The sequence below is a fragment of the Lactuca virosa genome, chromosome 2, assembly GCF_052849685.1.
Source record: "Lactuca virosa cultivar CGN04683 chromosome 2, Lactuca_virosa_CGN04683_v6, whole genome shotgun sequence".
Lineage (NCBI taxonomy): Eukaryota > Viridiplantae > Streptophyta > Magnoliopsida > Asterales > Asteraceae > Lactuca > Lactuca virosa.
Window position 1 is genome coordinate 285,740,947 of NC_136427.1, and position 21,209 is coordinate 285,762,155.

General features: G+C 34.6%; 2 protein-coding genes across 2 annotated transcripts; both read left to right on the forward strand.

Moving 5' to 3' along the window:
• Positions 1-7,860: 7,860 nt before the first annotated feature.
• Positions 7,861-14,679, forward strand: LOC145161294 (RNA-binding (RRM/RBD/RNP motifs) family protein). Its single transcript, XM_079080796.1, has 9 exons — positions 7,861-8,049; positions 12,223-12,718; positions 12,798-12,914; positions 13,043-13,183; positions 13,276-13,449; positions 13,539-13,746; positions 13,820-14,007; positions 14,102-14,190; positions 14,274-14,679. The coding sequence occupies exons 2-9, from the start codon at positions 12,263-12,265 to the stop codon at positions 14,434-14,436; spliced, it is 1,536 nt and encodes a 511-aa protein (XP_078936922.1). The 5' UTR covers positions 7,861-8,049; positions 12,223-12,262; the 3' UTR covers positions 14,437-14,679.
• Positions 14,680-16,377: 1,698 nt separating this feature from the next.
• LOC145161295 (putative serine/threonine-protein kinase PBL28) lies at positions 16,378-18,509 on the forward strand. The gene is made up of 3 exons (XM_079080797.1): positions 16,378-17,408; positions 17,509-17,730; positions 17,983-18,509. Exons 1-3 carry the CDS (start codon positions 16,461-16,463, stop codon positions 18,232-18,234), a joined length of 1,422 nt encoding a protein of 473 aa, XP_078936923.1. The 5' UTR covers positions 16,378-16,460; the 3' UTR covers positions 18,235-18,509.
• Positions 18,510-21,209: the final 2,700 nt, after the last annotated feature.

Consider the following 21,209-nt stretch of genomic DNA (forward strand, 5'->3'; position numbering starts at 1 on the left):
AAACAACCTGTACTACTTGACTCATAAAAAGCATATAAAACGTTACATGTATAATAGTTATGAAAAAACCCAATTATTCTGAAATAAATGATTGATAGTATGTTCTTGAATTAGTATTCTTAACAGGTATCTGAAAGATGTATACCCTTGAATATTTTTTAATCAAACCTTTGTTCTCGTAAAATAATGTACTTTAGTATACTTGAATAGTGAGTTAATGTTCTGTGAATCATAAATTATACCAATTATAATTTATATGTACTTTCTGATTTGATAAAGAGTATTCATGAATGTAACCCCTTGCTCAACATGTTACAAAGGGTAACTGAACTTAATGAACTAAATTTTAAACTTGTATACATATACAAGTATATATAAGTAAAATTTAAATGACACTCGGACAAACAACTGATACTTGTAATCCCACATCCAAACAAGGAAAAGGAACCAAAGTGGGTTATCTGTCCTAAGCCTTTTAAATCTTATTTATATAAATATATGTATACTAGTATGATTTTTGGGAGAAATATAAGTTTATAAAATTTTTTTAACGAAGTTTGATATTTTGAAATTCATTTTGGTGACTTGATGTCATTTTGATGTAATCATTGAAAACCATTTGATTTGATGATAACTGAAATCCATTTTGATAAGATATTTGAAACCATTTGTTTATAACACAATATCTTTGTGTTAGACTTGTATTTCCCCCCTTAAAATAGTAAAAACTATGAAAATACGGGGGTATGAACTCACCTGTAGTAAGTTATTCAAAGATAAGATCGGTGTAGGATGCTAAGTGTCAAGTGAAGTCTTGAGCACAAACGGATCCTAATAGCATATAATGACACATATATGAATATAATTAGTGGTTATACAACTAATTATGCTAAGAAACCACCTTAGGGACTAGGAATCACTTAGATTGAAGTGTATCAATCACATGTGATTGCATTAAAGGGGTTTATGGTCATTTAAGGGAGTGTACGGCCATGATGTGTACGCCCTTGATGTGTACGACCCTTGATGTGTACGGCCATGATGTGTACGACCATGGAGTGTACGGTCGTACATACATGGGAAAACATGCAAAAATGGGTGTTTGATCCTTGGGGAAACTAGTGTGACAATTGCACAACAAGAGGATGGACAAAACTATCATTTTGGAAGGTTTTGAGGTGTGTATGGCCACACCAAGTGTGTACGACCGTACACCCTTGATGATCTTGAGTCAGATGATGTTTTAAGGCTTTGAATCAAGTGTTTAACATGTCTAACTAGATGATAGAAGGAATACTCACGCTTTTGAGGGTCTTCTAAGGAGTTCAAGGCTCACGAACAAGTGTGTGTTCTTGGTGAAATGGATGAAGATTTGAAGATCTAACCAAAAGAGAAGTTTTCATAGATGAAACACATGGATCTTCACTAGATAAAGCCATGTATCAACACTTAAATGGAAGGAACACTTACTTATTTGAAGATCAAGGTGTAAATCTTGATGATAGTTGAGAGAGAATCGGATTTTCTTGAGGTGAAATTGTGAGAAATGAGAAAGAATGAAGGGAAAACATATATATATGTTTGGGTTCACGGCCATTCTTGGGTGTACGGTTGTACACATGTGTACGGCCGTACACTCCTTTAGATGGAGTGTTTGGCCCGGATGCTATACTATGAACTTAAGTTAACTCATCCTTAAACCCCAACTTTGAATGTACTAGGCTTAGAACACTCAAACAGACCCTGAACAATGCTAAAAGATAGCAAAAACGAGTCTGACTGTGATTAAATTTGAAAGACTGTACAATATAGAAATTTCGAGTTGTCACAATTCTCGACATTACCACAAATAATATAACTAAGAATCATATCCATTTCAACATTGCTACAACTAGAAATATACAAAAGTCAATTTTTCATACATGCCATTGTAAGGAAATATATAAATAAGACAAAACCAAAATTTATTTTATTTATAAAAGGTGCGGAAAAACTTGTCCTTACATTGCAATTCAAATGAAAAACTACACTATTACATATTCCTAAGCAATCTATCATAACTCTAAAAGTAGCAGCTCAAAAATCCGATCTTCGAATCCATGCGATCGAAATCCATTTCTTTGCGATCAGACTCAGCTCACTTCTTCCTTTAAGCTTCCTTTCTTTTCTTCGATTCTACAAAACATCAAAAATGTAATCTTATCACATAATGTATCAAAAATCAAAAATAGGAACTTATAGAGTTAGTTAATGGATTTTACCTGAAGTAGAGCCATTCGTCTCTAATGCCCCTTATCTTGGCAATAAAAGCAAATTGACTCTTTTGGAACAGCACACGGAACTACCTCAGACTTAGCCTTTCTCTTATGATCAAACTTTTCGACCATGACATGCCTTTTGTTGCCATTGCCTATGTCCATGGAGGTTTGGAAGGCAGATCCACCAATCAACTTTGCTTCTCCAGTGCACCAAATCATTGTTGATTCAGCAGAAACAAGCAAATAGGTGAGATCGATGAGGGTCACGTCGTGGTCCATCATATAGTACTCTCTTACGAACTCACTATATGAGTTAGGAAGCGATTGAAGAACCCAGTCAACAGCTAGCTTCTCATAGAAAATGACTCCCAACATTCTTAACCTATCAATGTGTGACTTCATCTCTAAGACGTGTGCACACACTAACTTTCCTTCTTCATGTTTACTTGCTAAAAAGGCTTAAGTAAGCTTGAACTTTTCAAGCCTTTGAACTTGTGGGTTAGGGAGAACAATAAAAGGAGGTGGAGGAAGTGAAGCATGATATCTTGTTCCTTGATCGAATCATGGAATATCATCTTCATGTGGAAATCTTGTTCCAAGGGATTCGGGAAGACCATAGTTAGAATCAGACATCTACAAAACGGGAGAAAATTCAAGTCAGTTGATTGAGTCCTTAATAAAACACCCAAACGAGATATTAAGGCTAGGACCCAACACAATACTCTGCAACTTGGGAGAGGGATGTCGTAACCCAAACTGCAGAACATTTGAAGGTAAGTGAATGACGATTCACTAATTTTCCACCATGAAAAACGAAAAAGAGATTAAGTTTTAAATGTATTGAAAACTCTTAGATCCTTTTAGATTCATTGAACTTTTCAATGACATGTTTAAATCTCGATATGCCCCTCGATTTGTGACTGGGATGCCGAGGATCACAAAACAGGGTGTGAATAACCATGCAAATATACATGGTGCCCCCAATGTTACAATCACCTATTCGATGTGCCGGTTAACCACACACGCTCCACCGAACTATGACAAACATCGAGTCACCCTTCACTACCTTTGCTTAGAACCCATTTAGTGTGCCGGTTAACCACACACGCTCCACTAACGTCTTAGCAAGGGTACAAAGTGTAATTTCATGGAATTGCATCAAATTCACTTTTGCCTAAAGTAACTAAGATTTGGAATTTTATAAAACATTTAGTTATTTTATAATTCATTATACTTTTAATGGAAAAGGTTTGCCCTATCCTACCCGTTCGGCTAACGACCCTCCACTAGTCAAGAGTGCGGTGGGTAAGAGTGGATACCTAATGACGGTCATTTTATAGGTCGCTTCCTTAAACACCCCTTATAGACCAACTTCGTGAATGAGGCCTACTAACGGTAAGACTGACATTTAAGTTATACATATATAATATTAGACTTTTTAATTTTATATATAGTATAAGGGTGTATTTTACACTTTTAAAATACTATGTGGTCTAATTTTACACTTTTAATTTAATTAAATGTAAATCATATCATTATGGATTTATTAACTCTCTTTAATTATACACTTAATTAATTTAATAAAACCATAAGGGTACAATTTGAACTTTTCAAAAATTAGGGTTTTAGAATTTAACATTTTTAAAATTAAACTTTTAATTAAAATTTAAATTCCAAAACTTGAGGGCAAGTTTTGAAACATTTCAAATCATTAGGGTTTTAATCAAATTTAAAATTTCTGAAAATTAAAATCTTTTAATTTGAAATTTTAAATATTAAAAACTTTGATTTAATAATTATCCCAAAGTTAAACAATTAATTTGAATTATCAAATCATGAAGGATTATCTATTAAATAAACAATTAATTTAACCTAATCCCTTAAATCCCCTAAAATTCGAAAATTGGGATGAGATAATTCAAAATCTTTAATTACCATATTAAACAATTAAAGGGATAATTACAATATATAGCATTATCCAAATCCCTAAAATTTAGGAATCTTATCTTGGGGAGGAGGCAATTTCGAAAACCCTAGGGTTGGATAACCCTAAAATTCGAAATCTTGGAGGCTAAGAAAAGGGTTTGGGAAACCCTATCAAAATTTCGAAATTTATGGTTTAGGAACCCTAATTTCGAAAATCAAGCCCTTAGGGTTTATTTGCTATAAACCCTAATATGTCAAAATCATAATTTTGTATAAAATCTAATTGAAAACAAAACCAAAAAGCTCTGATACCACTGATGGGTTTTATACAAACAATCCTATGTGTGCATGCAACCCTAGATACAGATCTATGTTTTCACTATTAGTTATACAACATTATGAACAAAAAAAGAAACCTAACATGCTCCTAGGTAATTTCGAAAATCATAAAGGAGAATGTAATACATACCTCTTGTTGTTATGTTGTAATAACAACTTGTAACATGAATCTTCTTGTCTTTGAAAGCAAGTACCACAAGTGTAGTACCTCTAATGGCTCACAAACACCAAGAGCAAATGGAGAGGCAAGAGAGAGAGATGGGAGGTATGAAATTCGGCTCTAGGAACCCTAGGTATCAAGTGGCCGAATTTCTTATGCCAATGGGTCTTTATATAGGTGTAGGAATTAGGGTTTCAGTCCTTATCCTTATCTGGTTACTTAGCCACCAAGCAGCCCAAAGGATAACCCTAGAAACCTTATCATGGACGAATTCTAAGGCCTTATCCCCTTGAATTCGTCCACCCTATCATATAGGGTATCCTTTGCCCTACTTTGCAACTATCACATAATTACAGTTCAGTCCCCCTAGTTCAATTAACTTATTTTGATCACAAAATTAATTCTTAATTAATTTTTGACCAATGTTAACTAAATAAATATGATTTCTCTTTTAATATATTATTAATAAACCATAATAACCTCTTTCTCTATTATTTCTTCAGTCAAGTTGCTTTGGCGAAGGCAACCCAAAAGGACCATGCACAACCGGATCAAATACTTACCACATTTGGTTACAGGCTTAGACACTAATCCAACAGTATCGGACCCGCTTTAGGCAAAAAAGGCGGACCAACTTCGTGCTGAAGGCCAAGGGCGGACCATCGTTATGTTGAAGGCCATTATGTGTATGCATTGTATATGTATTGTGGTATATAGTATTTTGGGGAAGTCACTAAGCTTCTTGCTTACTGAGTGAATATAAATGTTTTAAGGTACTTCACTAATTCGTGAGAAGGGAAATGTTCGACTGTACACATGCGCATTCACAACATGTTTTCGCATAATGTAATTATACTCTATTATATTTTAATAAATAAAAATGAAAATTTTGGGTTGAAAATGGAGACGTTACATAGTCCTTAATATTTGTTTGTTGCAAAATAAGTCTCTGTTGTTTTTGTATACATTCAATACTTATGACCGATTTCTTTAGGTTTTTCTCACGACAACCTACGTGGGACAATCATTAATGAGATGTTCGGGCAGTGGCGGATCCATGATCAAAGTAAAGGGGTATCCCCGACAAGTAAAGAGGTATCATGACATAAAAAAATCGCGTAATACACCATAAGAAAAAAAAATTCCGAAAAAAATTACATTACAATTTTTTTTAGGGGTATCCCGGGCTACCCCGAGATATATAGTAAATCCGCCATTGTGTTCGGGGCTGTTGATGCTTATGACCACCATAACTCAACTACTTGGTTGCTTAGGTCTTATGCTTCGCTTATGTCTTGTGATCTAAACGACGTAAGTTCTTCATACGATCTCGGATTTTAACGATATTTATTTCCACGTGTCCATATTTGAGTCTACTATAACTTTCGTTTAGATTACTTCCGTTAAAAAATAATATATTTACTTACGATCTTTATATAAATGCGTTCTTTATGAATATATGTATATACGTTTTTTTATAAAACCTTTTAAGAATAGTAATCTAAGTTGCTTAGTTGTTTAGGTCTTGTGGTTTAGCTTAGGTCTTGTGTTCTGAATGTTGTAACTTCTTCACACGATCTCAGATTTTAACGATCTTTATATCTACATGTTTGTATTTAGGTCGCCTACAACTTTCGTTTAGATTACTCCCGTTAAAAAGTAATATATTTCTACTTACAATCTTTATATACATGCGTTCTTTATGAATGCATGTATGAATGTTTTTTTATAATATCGTAAGTAGAAATATATTACTTTTTAACGGGATAATCTAAATGAAAATTGTTGTAGACTCAAATACGAACGCATGAATATAAAGATCGTTAAAATCTGAGATCGTATGAATAAGTTACGACGTTCATAACAGAAAACCTAAGCAACAAGCAATCGAGGCCGCAGTGACTATAAACATGAACAACCCCGAACACCTCATAATGATTGTCTTATGTAAAATGTCGTGAGAAAAGCCTAAAGAAACCGTTCATAAGTATTGAATGTATACAAAACAACAAAGACTTATTTTGCAACAAAAAAATATTACGGACTAAACGTGCAAAAAATATTAATGACTAAATGTGTAGAAAGTGAGAAATATATTACCATATTAAGTTAATTTTTCCGATTTACCTGGAGTAACCGGTCATAAAGACTTAATGTGTACAGTTAAACAAGTTGAAGGGGCAAATGTGGACGAAAAAAACTCAGTGGCCAAATATGTACAAATCAAAAAATATATTACCATTTTAAGTCATTGTCCATTTAAAAAGTATATTTGTTTTCACTACAAGATTAATGAGTATAATGAGCTACATATGTTGTCGCTAAAGGTATAAAGAGTAGCCACAATTATTATTTTTATTGGTGACATGTCACGACTAATATGTCATTGATAATGCTTCGTTGGAACTCTCCCATCCTTATATCTCGTGATATAGCTTGAAACATATGTTTTGTATATAATGCACAAATAGTGTTGCGTTCACAACACTTTATCGTAAATAGCATAATAGTTTGTAATATATATAAAGTACAAGAATTATTGTAATATGTGCTTTGTAAATGATGTCCTATTATGGCATAAATTGTAATTATAAATAGAAACATAAACATAAATAAATAAATAAACTGTTGTTAAAAGTTAATCTTATAGATTATGATTATAGTCATGAAAATATAGTGACTGAAATTAAAATTATTAATATAAATCATTGCTACCAATAAGCAAAATAAACTAAGAGATGATTATAAAAATGGATAATGACTTGAAATGGTAACAAAAATTTAATTTTGTTCATATTTAATCATTAATTTTTTTTGTGTTTAATTTATCCTTAAATTATTTAAAATTGTTTATATTTTACCTTTTATAATCAGTTAAACCTATCTTAAAAGTAAAATATGAATACTTTGAAATAATTCAAAAATAAATCAAATACATAAATAATAATTCAATAACTAAATATAAACACAAATAGAACTTTTATTATCTTTCAAGACATTATCCCAAATAACATGAGATGTTTTACATGAACAAGACATATTCCAAAAGGGATTCTCCGACCTACTCTCGTTTTCTAACAAACTTATTGAGTTATGAAAATATATTTGCGTTTCTATAAATGAAGCGAGAATAAAATAAGGATGAAAATGTTTTGCCAGCCAAATTTTCTTTTTTCTATTCGAAAAAAATATCTCCGTAATTCTGAAATAAATATAGAAGGGATTGAAAGAGGGTAAAACTAAACCTAACCTGCAACATTTCAGGCTTCAGCGCCGCTCCTCCTTTCTTCCGACACCATCATCTCCGACCGGCATATATTTTACCATCGTCGTCATTCGAGATCAGTCATCTACCTCCGCATACAGGTAAGACATAATCAACCTTTATTATTTCTCTGACATACGGGTTTATATTATACGAAGATAAGGAAAATATTGTAAAAAAATTGTATAGTTATCCGGTCAAGTATGATTATTCTTTTCATTATTGATCAATTTGACATGCCGGGCTTCGGATTCGTGTACTAAGAGAACATAGAAACTAGAAACCGTTAGGCCTATGATGGAAATTGACACTGCATTTTACATTGTAAGTGTTAATTTTTACAGCTGAGCTTATTGCTGGGCAGTGTAAACTCCTATTATTCTTTGTTATATTTTTCGAGATTTGAGAGTATTCCGGTCATCGTGTTCAATTTTAGGTTAATTCCGGCTGTTTTAGGGTTATCTGTAGTCTTCAAGAACATATTTAATTTAGTAATCTGTCTTCTACTTAACCCGTTAACCGTGCCTATGGTAATGGCATGTATGTTTTGACTTTTTACACATACGGGTTATTAATGTTTTCAATAATAGAAGCGAATTAAATAATAGTATATTATTTAATTCAAATCCGCTTTGCATAATGTTGATTTAAGGGCACTTTGAAGTTATGTAGTAGCATATTAATGATGCTAGGTGTATATGGACACCTATCTATCATAATAGATGTCAGTGCCTAAGACTATGTGTTGCTATAGTTAGTCTGATAACATATAAGTAGGGAGTAGGGACCAGTTTCTTGGTATCAGTTAGCCAACACGGGTGAAGGGTTGTAAATGTAGAACTTTATATTTATCAAGCAAAGATAAGTGAGCATTAGGATTCATTAACTGTTAGGTGGTTTGAATCACTGTATGCTTCTTCCATTCCCTTCATGAACTATTGTTTTAATATGGATTGGGTTTCATTCTCACTTGTGGTCTACCCAACTACTTAGGATACCTACATGAGTCATCCAAAGTTGCACCTCAGTTCAAATCTTTTGAAGTTTTAAGGTTTCTTTATTTTCACACGTTTAAGTGAGGCTTCTAGCACTTACAGTCAATTGTGATTCTCACTTGCATGGATCCTTGAAAATTGTAGAACTAGATATATAGGAACAATACTGAAAAGCAATAGAGAAATGTAGACGACACATTGTTGTATGCAAATATAATATACTCTTTTGGCGGCTTAGTTAAGCATGATGCAGCTCTACATTTCTCGTTTTTTTGGAATGATTTCTTGAAGTCTCTATCCTAGAAGAACAATTGAGAACTTTCACTAAGAATAGGTTCCTATGTTAATTTTTCAATATATTTTTGAATCTATTAGTTCTTGATCACACTAGGTTTGGAAGCTTAGATCTGCTTTGCTCGTATGAATCGACTTACATTTTACACATTTGAGCTTTGATCAAGTAAAATTCGTTGGGGGAGATAAAAGGAATGCATTTATTTCGGCTAATGAGGTTTGGGTGGAGAAAGCATGATTGTATCATTGATCAAGATAAGGGTATACAGAATACAAATTGGCCAATTTGTTGAAAGTGTGAAACCCTGGGAAGACCTTAAAGACAATTAGTTTACCAAAATGACATAACTAGCGAGTAGTGATACATTTTTTAATGATAGCACTCCCCATTAACCTTATACATACATTTTAAACATGTTTACAAGGCTATCGAATCATTGTGTTCTTTGAAGAGACTTTTGTGAAACTGTTGTCTAGTTGTCTAGTTCCATTAACACGTTTGACAATGGAAGGAGGTTAGTGAGAAGTATCAACCACCTTGTTAGGACAAAGTTGCACCTCATTTCAATGCTCTAGGTACCCTTATGCAGTAATTGAAGATTTGAATCTCAACTATGTGCATGGTTGCTTCAGAAGTCTCTAAATCTTCATCAACCAAAGACAGCTCTTCCCATGCTGTTCATCTTTAATGTCTTTTTCTTTTATTATTTTATCACAGCAAGATAATTTAACTTGGCCTAAAAAAGAAACCTCTCATTTCTTGTTATTCCAATCCATAATCTTATCCCCAAAGAATGTAGGATTAGTTCTTAACCTCTTACTATATGTATTCATTTCACTCGTACAACCTTAAACCTATCCACTGAAGCATCTAGAGAACCCTCACATGATGCAATGATATATCCAAAGTGTAGATAGAAGGCTTGGATTTCCCACCTCGCTTGTTGAAAATGTGAGAGATGCTAGGGCTACTGCTAAATGTGAGAGATGCTAGTCACATGTGTTTCTGCTAGTGTTATACAAAGCACATGCGAAGGTCTCCTGGGAAGAATAGGCAAGAAGCAAAGAAAATTTAAACGTACATGAAGGCTCTCATCAGTTGAACCAAGATGATAAAAAAGGGCCGAGTAGACATCTTGTATTTCATTTTCATGAATAGTTGTCGCAAAGTTGAGACAAATATGAATCCCACTATTCTTTATGTACTCTGTAGATTATAAACCACCCTTCAGATGATAAAAAGAAAAAAAAAATGAAAACAACGAGCAAAAGAAAAGCTGCAAATATGTCTTAGGGTATTGTATATAAGCCTTGCGGAATCGGGCAAGTAACTAAGTTTCAGCAATAAATGAAGTTACAGGGAAACCCAACAAACAACTGTGAGTAGCATAATATATGATTCTTTGAGGTGTTAATTAAGTTGACACATGGAAGAAGATCATATACAATAGGAAAGAGTTTTGGTCCTGAATTGGTGATGTTATGGAGGGAGATATCATCTGTCAGAGTATATCTAAGTTATGTGAAGCCTATGGACTATCGGTGTTTGTCTTATTTTAGTAAAAGAGTTTAAAAGCCATCTACCCTGCCTTATGATTGCAGTTTATGGAAGTAGCTTGTATTCAGGCTCCAAAGACATGAGGAATATTCTAAGTATTTGTAATGACAAATCTGAGTAAGAAACATGACTGAAAATGGGACAAACCTTTATTTAAAGGTAGAATGATCAAGTAAAACATAAAGTGGAGTGTCTTTTGGAGCCAGGAATGAATGTAGTTGTGTAGTTTATGCAAATTCCCTCTTTCAGAGTTTACTTGAGATGAAATTGGTAGATGGAGTCATGCAGGGGCTGAATAGATAAGATAAGATAACCTCAACTGGAACTCCTAGATAGTAGATACCTCAACTATATTTTAGCCATTGACTACTCTAACTAAAGCTAGATGTCTTATATTTGTATTTCCTATCTATGCAGTAGGTCAATAATCTGAGATGATGGAAACACAAAAGACTTGCCACTTGTGTTGTTAGAGAATCTTAGGCTTATAAACATCTTAAATCTTAATGGCAGTAGTCCCCATGCTCCTAATATCTTAAGCTAGACTTAATCCTTTGATGAAGTTGCAACATGCAGCTGTTAAGCACCTGTGGGCTAGAGCTTATCGTTTTTGCATGGCAATGAGAACATGGTTGAGTTTTTTTGTGTGGCATGTTGGTGACTGTAAATTGTATTAGTAGAAGCATTAGATGACCAATGATTTAGCAGCAGCAGCCTTTTTTGCTTAATTGCTTTCTCTAATGAATCACATTTCTGTTTTCTGTGGCAATTTTTATATATTTGCGTTCTTTGTTGTGTAAAAGATGTATAAAAGTTATATAAAGGGGACAAGTACCCTCATGCGCATTGTTATGTGAGTGAGTTGGCTTATATGATAGTCCTATTAAGCACTGCTTTTGTGCATTTTTGAATTGCTCATTGGAGAGTATATTCTCAGCCCCTGTGCATTAACTTGCTGCAGGAAACAGGAAAATTAATCCCATCTTTCTTGATAAATTTTGATGCTATAATTTGTTTTTGAACCCATTTAGCTCTCCTTTGACCATGCCTGCCTGGACATAGTTTCCCATCTTTTATTTGACTTTGCTGTGCATGAACATATATTATTTTTTGATATCTCAAACCTTATTGTCTGCTCTTCCACCTTTCTCATTATTGCTGCATTGTTGATGGTAGAAAGCTAGATACAAATTTCCACATATCATTTTGAGAATTCACTCATTCACAGTTGTCTCTTTCACGTATGATTTGCCATTTTTGAACTCTCCTTGAGCAAAACCATATCATATCATATCTAATGGCACAGATTCTGTTTCTATCACTGTTGTTCTCACTTTGCCACTCCTTTTCTCCTTTTGAATCTTGTTCCCATTGCTCTCTTCTTTCTTCTGTAAATGCTTCTTCTGGCTTCTGTGTATCTATCCCAGTTGCTGTTCAAGCTTTTATTCCTAGATACATAAGAATAAGATGCCAAGGACCACCCGGGCAAGGGCAGGGGCAGGGGCAGCTTCCAAGGCTGAGGAATCTCCGAAGGTAGTGGAAAAAGCAGCATCTGAAACAGAAGAGCAGGTGGACTTTGAAGAGGAGGCTGTTGAAGAGGAGGTTGAATATGAGGAAGTAGAGGAAGAAGTGGAGGAAGAAGAAGAGGAAGAGGTTGAAGAAGAAGAAGTTGAGGAAGATGAAGAAGAAGAAGAAGAAGAAGAGGAGGAGGAGGAGGAGGAAGATGCTGATGATGAAACAGACAGACAGAAAGCGGGGGAGGATGAAGAAATGGAAAATGCTGATGATGATGAAGAGAAAAAATATGCAGAACTTCTTGCCCTTCCTCCTTATGGTTCAGAAGTATATCTTGGTGGAATTCCTCTAGATGTTTCTGAAGATGATGTCAAAAAGTTTTGTGAATCCATTGGAGAAGTCACAGAGGTAACCTTTTCTTTTTCTCGTTCTCTCACTACATTATAAATAAATATATATATATAATTAATAAATAAGAAACAAACAGGTTCGGATAATGAGGGGCAAAGATGCATCCGAGAATAAGGGGTATGCTTTTGTGACCTTCAGGACCAAAGAGTTGGCTTCTACTGCCATCAAGGAGCTTAATACTAAGGAGTTGAAGGTATTGCTTGCTACAATTATCATTATAATTCTTTTTATAAACATCAAATAATACTACATGAAGCTATTAGCTGTTGGTTGCTATTTGCTTAGGAGTTATTGTTGTTTGTTTGTTAATTAATATCTCAGGGTAAAAGGGTGAGGTGTTCAACATCTCAAGCAAAACATAAGTTATTTATTGGTAATGTTCCTAAAAGTTGGACATTGGAAGACATGGAAAAAGTTGTGCGAAAGGTTGGACCAGGGATCAATTCTGTTGAGCTGCTAAAGGTATCACTAATTGGTTGTTTGTTGGATATATTAATTATATATAATATAATGTGGTTCTCAAAAACCAACATTTTTTTTGTATTGTATTACAGGATCCACAAAACTCTAGGAGGAACCGTGGATTTGCTTTCATTGAGTATTATAACCATGCATGTGCAGAGTATTCGAGACAAAAAATGCTGAACCCTAAATTTAAACTTGATGATAATGCTCCAACTGTCAGCTGGGCTGACCCCAAAAATGCAGAGTCTTCAGCTTCTTCTCAGGTAGGTGAAGGTGCATAGATTTTTATATATATAATAATAATATATTAAAGTAAAGTTGTTGACTAGTCAAGTTGTATAATAATATATAGGTGAAGGCAGTGTATGTGAAGAATCTACCAAAGAATGTGACGCAAGATGAGTTAGAAAAGATATTCGAGCACCATGGAAAGATCATAAAAGTGGTTCTCCCTCCTGCAAAAGCAGGCCACGAGAGAAGTAGATTTGGTTTTGTTCATTTTGCAGATAGATCAAGTGTCATGAAGGCTCTTAAGAACACCGAGAAGTATGAGTTAGATGGTAATACATCTCTCATGATCAAACACAATTTTATGTACTTTGATTGAGATGGTTTATATATAATATAATATAGGTCAAGTATTGGAGTGCTCGCTTGCTAAGCCACAAGCAGACCAGAAATCATCTGGAGGATCTTCAAACAACCAGAATAAGGCCGCTTTACTTCCAAACCACCACCCTCCTCGTGTTGGTTATGGCGGCTTGGTAGGTGGTGCATATGGTGGTTTGGGTGCAGGATATGGTGCAGCCGCCTATGGACAGGCAACACATTTCTTCATCTTATCTATCTTTTTTTTTTTTTTTTTTTTTTTTAATTAAAAAAAAAAATGAAAGTATTATTTATGGGTTACTGCAGCCACCACTTATATACGGAAGGGGACCTTCAACAGCTGGTATGGCCATGATGCCAATGCTTTTGCCTGACGGAAGGATTGGATACGTCCTGTAAGTTGAAGAGGAAGATTTAAACGGTTTTTGTGTTTAAATATTTGTCTTTTTTCACTATTCACTTTTATTTGCAAAAACAGGCAACAACCAGGTATGCAGCCACACTCACCACAGGCCATGCCACAACAGCCAAGAGGTGGTGGTGGCCGGAGTGGCGGAGGAGGTGGCTCGGGTGGTGGTCATAGGCGGGGTAATGACAGTGGAGGTCGAGGAGGAGGAGGACGACGCTACAACCCGTATTAGGAGGCCGGGTCTAATGTTAATTGTGTTTCCGATGGATTAACTTTAAGAGCACCTGGAGGGATAGGGATTGGGATTGAATGGTTAAAACTTTGCCCAACTAAATTGTTTTTACATTTCTTTGTGCTTTTTTTTTTTTTTTTTTTTTTTTTTTTTTTTTAAATGGAGAGCTTAATTAGCTTGAATGAACAATTATAGTTTGGTTTGTTATGTGGAAAATAAAACTAGACTGACTGACTGCTCTAACCAACTAGTCCAGTCCAATCCATCTTTGCATGTAAAAGCTTTACAATGGTTTATTCGTAATCCCCATTGTACAGTTTCATCACCAACTAAACTCACAAACCATATCCTACAACTGAAATTAAAGTAAATTAGGTATAGAGAATGTTACCAGATGCTACAGTCCAACAGCACAAACCTTTACCAACTTCCTATTTCTATCTCATATCTTCCGACTCTAAATTCTATTACTCACACTTCAATTAATGTAACGTGCTGAAAGTATAAATGTAATATACAAATAAGGAAATTAACATTGATCATTTGCACCATTGGTAATGTAAGGCACACAATCACATAAAAGATTGATTGGGGGAAGCATTACATTACATAAGGTTTAATATGACCAACTTGTAGCCAGTAGCATCCACCCATTTGTACCAAAAAGCCCAAACAAGTATATGAAAAGGCAACCCAAATGGTAACATAAAAAAACGTGATTAGATTTAGTAGGTGTATCAGAATAATGTACCATCGAAAATAAAAGATGTATAAAAAAAGATGTACCATAAGCCCATGTAAACTATCCCCACTACCTAACCCTATTACTAACCACCACCATCTTTATCAAAAACAAATTTCTTTTTTTGTTTGATTATTCTTTACAAGGTTTCGTTCTCCTCTTCTTGGGGCCATCCTGCTGCCCTTCATCATCAACCTCATTTCCTATATCATCACTTATTCCCTTTCATGTTGTTAGTGAGCACCCTCATTCTTGATGTCTTGGTCATCACCAATACCCTCATTACTAACATCTTCACCATCATCCATCATCCTCATATGGATGACCCTCCACTTCATTTAATTTTTGTTATCCATAAATACATATGCAAAATTAAATTAGAGGATAGAAGCAAACATTTGTAAAAAAAATTAAATATACAAGGAGTTAATATTCACCAGCTCAACTGGTGGCATGTTATCTTAAGTTGTTGGATTCGTGGTTTATTAACGTTTTGAGAATCATTCATGCAAATTTTTTGACAAATGTTTCGTGTATCATAGTTAGAGAAAATAAATCGTATTACATACCACATGATGAATTTTGTGATGCTTGTGGTAATGACAAAAGTATTGGAGATTTATACGAAAGATATGATAATATGAATTGCATCAGCTCGACGTCAATGATTTTATTATTAGATTTTTTATATGCCATGACTTGTTTTTTTAATAGAACATACTTTTGAAAAATTTCTCAATTTTGAAAAGTTATAGCTTAAACAATAGGTTATTTATCACTGTGTTTTAATTTTGAAAATTTATATAACTTTAAACATTTCAAAAAATTACAAATAGTTTTGCTAAGTACTTAAATACAATACAAATAAAATAACAAACACACCTTTATGTGTTTCTTGCTAAATAGTTCTATACAATACTTCTATCGTTCTTATCACAATCTCATGTTCTCATTCACCTTCCCACATATTATTGATAATGACACCGTCTTTCAATTTTCATAACTTTCACGTTTCACAAATTTTATTTTCCAATTTTCCACTATAATATTCCTGTTACTAATTTAAGTGCTTAAACCAAATCGTAAAATATAATTTAGAATTTAATATATATATATATATATATATATATATATATATATATATATATATATATATATATATATATATATATATATATTAGAATTATACAAATAAGTAGATTAGTAGAGAATTTACCGGATGTCTATCACAATTCACAACAACACCCCACTTACCCGGTTACCCTAAAATTTTTGTTATCTCATGTCCCTAATCCAAGAACTCGACCACCTTAAAATTCCAGTTGAAGACATCAAATTGGCCACCGACAACTTCTCCGACGGCAATTTCATCGGTCAGGGTGGATTTGGGAGTGTGTATAAAGGTCAACTCCCCGTCTCTGCATCTGCCTCTGCCACTGCCACCAGATCCACTAGACCATCCACCACCGTCGCTGTAAAGCGGCTGGACGTGAAGGGTGGGCAAGGACAAAATGAGTTCTTGATGGAGATCTTCATGCTCTCTAGTTACAAACACGAAAATCTCGTCACTCTTGTTGGATTCTGCGAAGAAGGTGACGAGAAAATCATTGTTTACGAGCACGAGGGTCGCGGAAGCCTCGATAAGTATCTGGCCACCGATCATCTTACATGGGTGCAACGGCTTCTGATATGTCTTGGTGCTGCTCGTGGACTAAATTATCTACATACCGGTGTCGGAGAGGGGCACAGGGTTTTACATCGTGACATTAAAAGCTCTAATGTCTTATTGGATGAGAACTGGGAAGCAAAAATTTCCGATTTTGGGTTGTCAAAAATAGGTCCAACGAATCAGGAGTTCACTTTTCTTGTTACAAATGCCGCTGGAACATTTGGCTATGTTGATCCGCTATACGTATCGACCGGAGTTCTTACAAAAGAGTCGGATGTGTATTCTTTTGGTGTGATTTTGTTTGAAGTCTTGTGTGGAAGGCTAGCGATGATCGGAAAATATGACGATGAACGTCGGTTCTTATCTCACTTGGCTCAACTCCGTTATGAAGAGGGGAAACTAGACGAAATCATTTTTCCCGGTATTCTGAAACAAATAAAGCCCGATTCGTTGCGAGTATTCTCCAGAATCGCTAATCAATGCCTGAAAATAGATAGGAAACAACGTCCGACGATGGCAATGGTCATCGAACAGCTACAAACCTCGTTGGAATTTCAAATCGTAAGTTACTGTACTTGTGAAATAGGTCAAAGATCTGGTGTAATCTTGTAAAGAGCTTGAACTGATAGTCGATCATAAACTTTGTGTTATTTAATGCTAGGGTTGTCGGAAAATCGTACGAATTGGGTTATGGGGATCGAGCACAGGTGGATCCCCATGGTCGTTGCAGCTTGATAGCAATCAGAAGCTTCGGAAGATAACGATAGATCACGAGGATTGGCTTTATTCTATTGGTTTTACAACTCAAGATTTTAGTGGGACGTTGGATTCTTCTCAACGTCATGGTGGCAGCGGCGGCCCTAGCGGTGGCAGAATTTCTGAGGTGACAAATCTTTAATATTAAAAAAGAATGAAAAAAAAAATTGCAACAGTCTATTCATTGAACATATCTACCAAATTATATGATAGTGCTTAAAAAGTAAAAAGTGAAAAGTCAAAATGATCCATTTGAAAGCTAAAACAGAGAACCTCAATATTATTTGTTAATGTTAATATAATAATATAATAATACTCTAACACCATAACTATGTGATTATTGTCTTTTTAGCAATATGATTATTGTTGGTTTTTGTAGGTTAACTTTGATGTTGATGAGGAGATAACCGAGATGCAAGGAACAGTTGGGAAAACGACCGGACGTTATGCAAATTATATAGTAATCTCATCATTGTGTTTTAAGACAACCAAAAAGACGTGTGGGCCTTTTGGTAAAGAGACAGGGACTCGTTTTTCAGTGCCATGGGATGAAGGTACGTTTGCAGGGCTTTATGGTCGCGCTGGTTTTTACTTAGATGGATTGGGTTGTTACTTGAAGGCTACAATATGAAAGCCTTCTTCTTATATGACTCCTTATAGGTACATATAACATATATGAAGGGCTAATATTGTAAAATGCCAATCTACTATTGGAAAGAACATCTCATAGAATCCCTAACCTACTTCTTTTCGCTTAATGTCCATCAACTTTAGTTTAGTTTAGTGATTTTAGTCTACCAATATCGTGAATATATCAGGATAAATGAGTTACCCGAAGTGGAAAACATGTATACTCATTTTTGTTGTTGTATATATTTAGATTAATTTATTTTGTTCTTTGTGAAATTTTGTCCAAGCCTAATGATTATAAGCATCAAGAAATAGACTTTCAGAACAGCATACATTGATTAAAATTACTTGATACAGCTAGCTATCTATCATTTAGGATATCACATCTATCAGGTTTTTCTATGGAAAAATACAGTACCATTGCCATATTGATTTTTATTGAATAAAAGATTTATAACCTGTTAAACATGGCTTCATAGGTTTTTGGCATTGCTTGAAAGCCACTAAAGCCTAACTACTTCTAACCAATAGATAATTTCTTTTGAATATGTCAACTTAGATGCCAATCATTAATTCCTTATGATCGACTTTACTTTTCACAAGTTATATATTAATTTACATACAAAGTTGTCTCATATTGCATTCATATCATCATCAATCTTACATAAGCATTATAATTTAAAAAAATGCATACATCACAATATTTTTTATATAAAAAAATTAGAGTTTAGAAGTAGCATAGGTGAAGATCAAGGTTCTAAAAAGCTCGATATGGTTTCGTCATGGCTCTAAGGCTTGTACTTGACGCCAAGATTTAACAAAATATCGTCTTAAGACATATATGTATATAGAAATGAATAATAATAGAAAAATATATAGAATAATTGAATATATACAAAGTTGCCGTCTTAAGTCACGTCGTACAAACAAGCCACAACTCACAAAAGTTTGAGGCTTGACATTGCCGCTAAGTCACGCCTAACGTTATTTAGAACATCGGTAAAGATTATACATTTGCTTTTAAACACAATTTTGTATATGCATATTTGTAGAGAACATGTGTATCTGATTGTGTTTCATTAAAATTTACAATTAATATAGAGATTTTTTTGAAAAGGAGTAAAACTAATAAAGGTTTGAATTTCTGAATAAATAATAAATATTTTTTAACCATCATCTTATAACTCACTTGGTAAGACAATGATTTTTTTATAGGAGAAGTCCAAGTTCAAATTCTGAGGGTTTCAATCAATGGTGTCTAGGACGAGGTAATAGAACATTGATAAAGAATATAAGACAATGTTGTAAGCAGAAATACAATTTTTCTAAAAGAAGAAAAACTTTATTTAAAAGGAACCAAAGTGATTGATTCTTGACCGCGATAACTGGCTTATTCTTTTGAGAGAGCAGTCATGAATTTTAGCCCAACTTCGTTCTGTCTTTTCACTCTTTGTTTTAGCATGACGAGTTCATAAAGTGTTGGTGATTTGTTTCATTAATGGTATTTAAGTGCAATGGATTAATTTGTTGACCCAAAACAATCTTGATAAATACTAAACAAGTGATGGTGGTGCGGAGTGCACACTTGTGTAATTTTGTTCAAGATTCAAAGTAGATTGTCATTTGGGGGCAAAGGCCATGAACGAACGGGGGTCCGGGAGCAACGTCCCTGGAAGCGGGGTCCAAGGGACGACATCCCTTGGCGGGGTCCAAGGGGAACAGTTTTTATAAAAGTGAGCCGTTTTTGATTTTGTCTTGACTCTTATTGAAAATCCGGTTTTGTGACTGTTGGAAACTGTCTTGTGACAATTTGTGCAGTTTCCAGACATAGAAAACTGCTTTGTGACGGTTTTCAGACATAGAGGTTTATAACCACTTTTTGGTCATTATTTTTGTTACATACGAAATTCATAAAAAAACACTCTTTGTTCTTGCATCTCATTTCCGAGTCTTATCCAATTGTTGATTTCTGGAGTACCATCGAAATACTTCAATTTGAAAGTGTCATCACGATTCTCAGAATTCAAAGTGCTCTCATACCCCAAAATTCTAACACAAAGTTGGTCGAGGTTTCCTGGAAAACTGATGGCGTCTCGGAGGCGAATACGATGATGTCTTTTAGTAAGAAACTACAAATATTAAAACAAAAGCTCAGACTGTGGAGCAATATTGAAAGGGATGTTCCAGCTTCCTCCACCACTACTACCACCAACTTCAGCCAACGCTACCACCACCACCATCTTCAATCACCACTTTCAACCACCACAACCACTTTAACCCTTCGACACCACCACCAACTTCAGCCATAAACCACCCTCAATTCACCCAAACCCAATCCACAAACTACCGTCAATTCAAAACCAAGAATTAGGGTTTTGTTTCTTGTGTTCCTCCAACGATAGTGTAGAGAAACACACACACACACACACACACACACAGAGAGAGAGAGAGAGAGAGAGAAAAGCAATGCTGGAGAAGGGAGCGACAATGGTTTTGAAGAAAGATATAAAATAACATCTAAAAGAATTTAAAAAAAATGTAAAAAAAATTCTTTTACCTAGGTGAATCACTAATCATACAAGAAGTTAAAACCACATATCGAAGCAAGTAATTTTTTTGGTAATTGTCTTCACATAAACCAAACACTATAAGAAATGTGAGCATTAGTGGTGACACACACCATTAGCGGCGACAACCAAATTTTGCATTGTTTGTCGCCGCTAATGGGAACACGTCATCGATCCGTGTCAACTGCTGAGGTGAACTGATAACCATTGATTTAGCCCTAATCCAACGCCAGGAAATTCATTTCGTTTAATATCTTTAGCGGCGACAACGTCGCCGCTAATGCTCAAAAAATTACCGCCAAAGATTCCCTCCAACACATGTCTCCGCTATTAATCTTTCGTCGCCGCAATTAGTATACATTGCTGCTAATACGTGTCACCGCTAATACTTGTCGCATATTATACCCCT